The following is a 2,135-nucleotide window of genomic DNA, read 5'->3' as shown; positions in this document are numbered from 1 at the left end:
TTCTCAGTTGTATGAATCAAATTTAAGTGGTTTTATTGTTACACCAAAGGTGGCAACAGAACATGCTGTTCCATGACAATTTGATAATTAGATTAGTTCTTGTTTATCAGTGAAAAGAAAATTTGTGTGTTAAATAAAGCAAATTGTTCCTCTTCCATTTCTTAATTTGACATTCAACTTTTTTCCATGTATCTCCAACTGTGAAAAAAATACAAGCACATCTTCTGTGTGTTTTCAAGAAAGTAAGACTTTCATGTTACTTACCTTTGCGAGGAAAACAAAAGTATCAAGTTACAAATGTTGGTGTGAAAAGTAAAATCCAAAGTAAAATTGTCGCATTCGCTACTTCAATGTATTAACTAGCAAGGTCAATACAAACCAGGAGTGAACAGCGGGGGTTATATAGAAACTGTGTAATACAGTACTGCGTCAGAGCTATACATTACACGCTGCACTATCTGAGATTATAAAAATAATAACTGAAATTCAACGCATGCTCTGATTGGTCAATAGAGTTGCTAAACCTATGTTCTATTGTACCAGTAAAGCACGGTTTCCGATCTATGGCAACTCTACACGAGAACTTAAGAGAACTTGGAACTCTGGTGATAACAAATGTAATGAACAGTTTTGCCTTTCACTGGCTGAGATATCAATAACATGAATATCTTTTCATTCTACATAGAAATTTGCAAGGAAAAAAAGTACTAGAAGTTCGTATTCATATAAAGCTTTAGCTGTTGTTTCCAGGGCAAAAAATTAACATCGACTCCGGTTGGATTTGAGATTAAAATTCAGGAAATATATTTATGCTAAAGATTAACTATCAAATTAATTCATTTAGCGGTAACTCACCATGTATTTATTTCTGATTGTACAAATAATATTTGGCATATAAAAAGGCGGGAAGTTTTAAACCCATTTTTCGGTGCATTCCACGGTTTGTGGACGGTGGAGTCAGCTGGGCTTGACTGATCAATTTGGGTTGTCAAAAAAGTAGGGAAAATATTTCTTTCTATCAGAAATTTTGAGTTTAAATTCAATGCATGCATACATGCATAACACAATAAATGAATTTGGTTTCCATAAGCTTAGCTTTCAAGCAATAGCTTTCATTTAGCAAAATACAGAGAAACACGGACTTCTTAGCCTTGAACGTAAGTAAATAAATTCTGAATAGATTTCAGAAACAGTGTTTTTGTAATTAACCTTTATTCCATTCACAAGACCCTGTCAGAATACTTTTGAGTTAATTAATATTCTTTTTGCCTCTCACCGACAACCTTTCTTAGCTTGAAATGTTTTCGTCGCTTTGCTCTGCGGATTTCGTGCCTGGCACAGAGTCTGTCCTTTCATTCTTTCAGTCGCTGTGATTGGTTTGTCACGTCATCTCATGAATTTGATGAGAATAAGCAATTTGATCACAAAATTACAATAAATTTTCTTCTCATTGACAGGCTTTTTCCAAAGTTATTTCATAAAAGCGATAGACCACTCTTTCTATGGGTTTACTGGTGCAATAAACCATGCGGGATGTTGGCAGAACACTTGAAAAGCCTGTAAACCACTCCCCTAAGGGCTGGTGATTTACAAGCTTTTCTTGTGTTTTCCCAACATCCCGCATGGTTTATTGCACCAGTAAACCCATAGAAAGAGTGGTCTATTGCTTAATTGTCTCTCTAGTTACTCTTTGTTTAGTCTATATATAATAGATTATCATAAACAAAATTGATAATCATTGATTAATCATTGATTATTCATCAATGTCACTGATCAGTTGTGTCTGGCTTATTTGCATGAGTTTCCTGCATGACCATGGTCCAAAAGAATAGTGAGAATGGGCAATGTGTTTGTTTGTTTATTTATTTATTTATTTTCATTTTTTTTTTTGCCATCAGGCATCATAAAAAAATACATGTACATGTAGCAGTAACAACACAGAACAATGAAACTTATGTCACAATATGTGGCAATTGACATGACAATGTGGTGATGTAATATGATATTCTGTCAACTATACATTATTCATTGACCATAATTTAACTGGTAAGATTCAATTTTCACTTTTTGTTCTATCATAGGTCTTTATCATAAAAGCAAGGATAATAGCAATAGGACCAATGATAACCTAGTGC

General features: G+C 33.8%; 1 protein-coding gene across 1 annotated transcript in view; it reads right to left on the bottom strand.

The window, feature by feature from the left end:
- Positions 1–1,694: 1,694 nt before the first annotated feature.
- Positions 1,695–2,135, bottom strand: part of LOC145494161 (uncharacterized) — a gene marked incomplete at its 5' end in the record, with an annotated part of 4,663 nt that continues 4,222 nt past the window's right edge. The window contains one exon of the mRNA XM_081473624.1: positions 1,695–1,699. Coding sequence (XP_081329750.1) covers positions 1,695–1,699 — 5 coding nt within the window. The remainder of the gene's footprint in view (positions 1,700–2,135) is intronic.

Source organism: Orbicella franksi, chromosome 8 (genome assembly GCF_964199315.1).
Source record: "Orbicella franksi chromosome 8, jaOrbFran1.1, whole genome shotgun sequence".
Lineage (NCBI taxonomy): Eukaryota > Metazoa > Cnidaria > Anthozoa > Scleractinia > Merulinidae > Orbicella > Orbicella franksi.
This window is presented reverse-complemented; position numbering and strand designations above follow the sequence as displayed.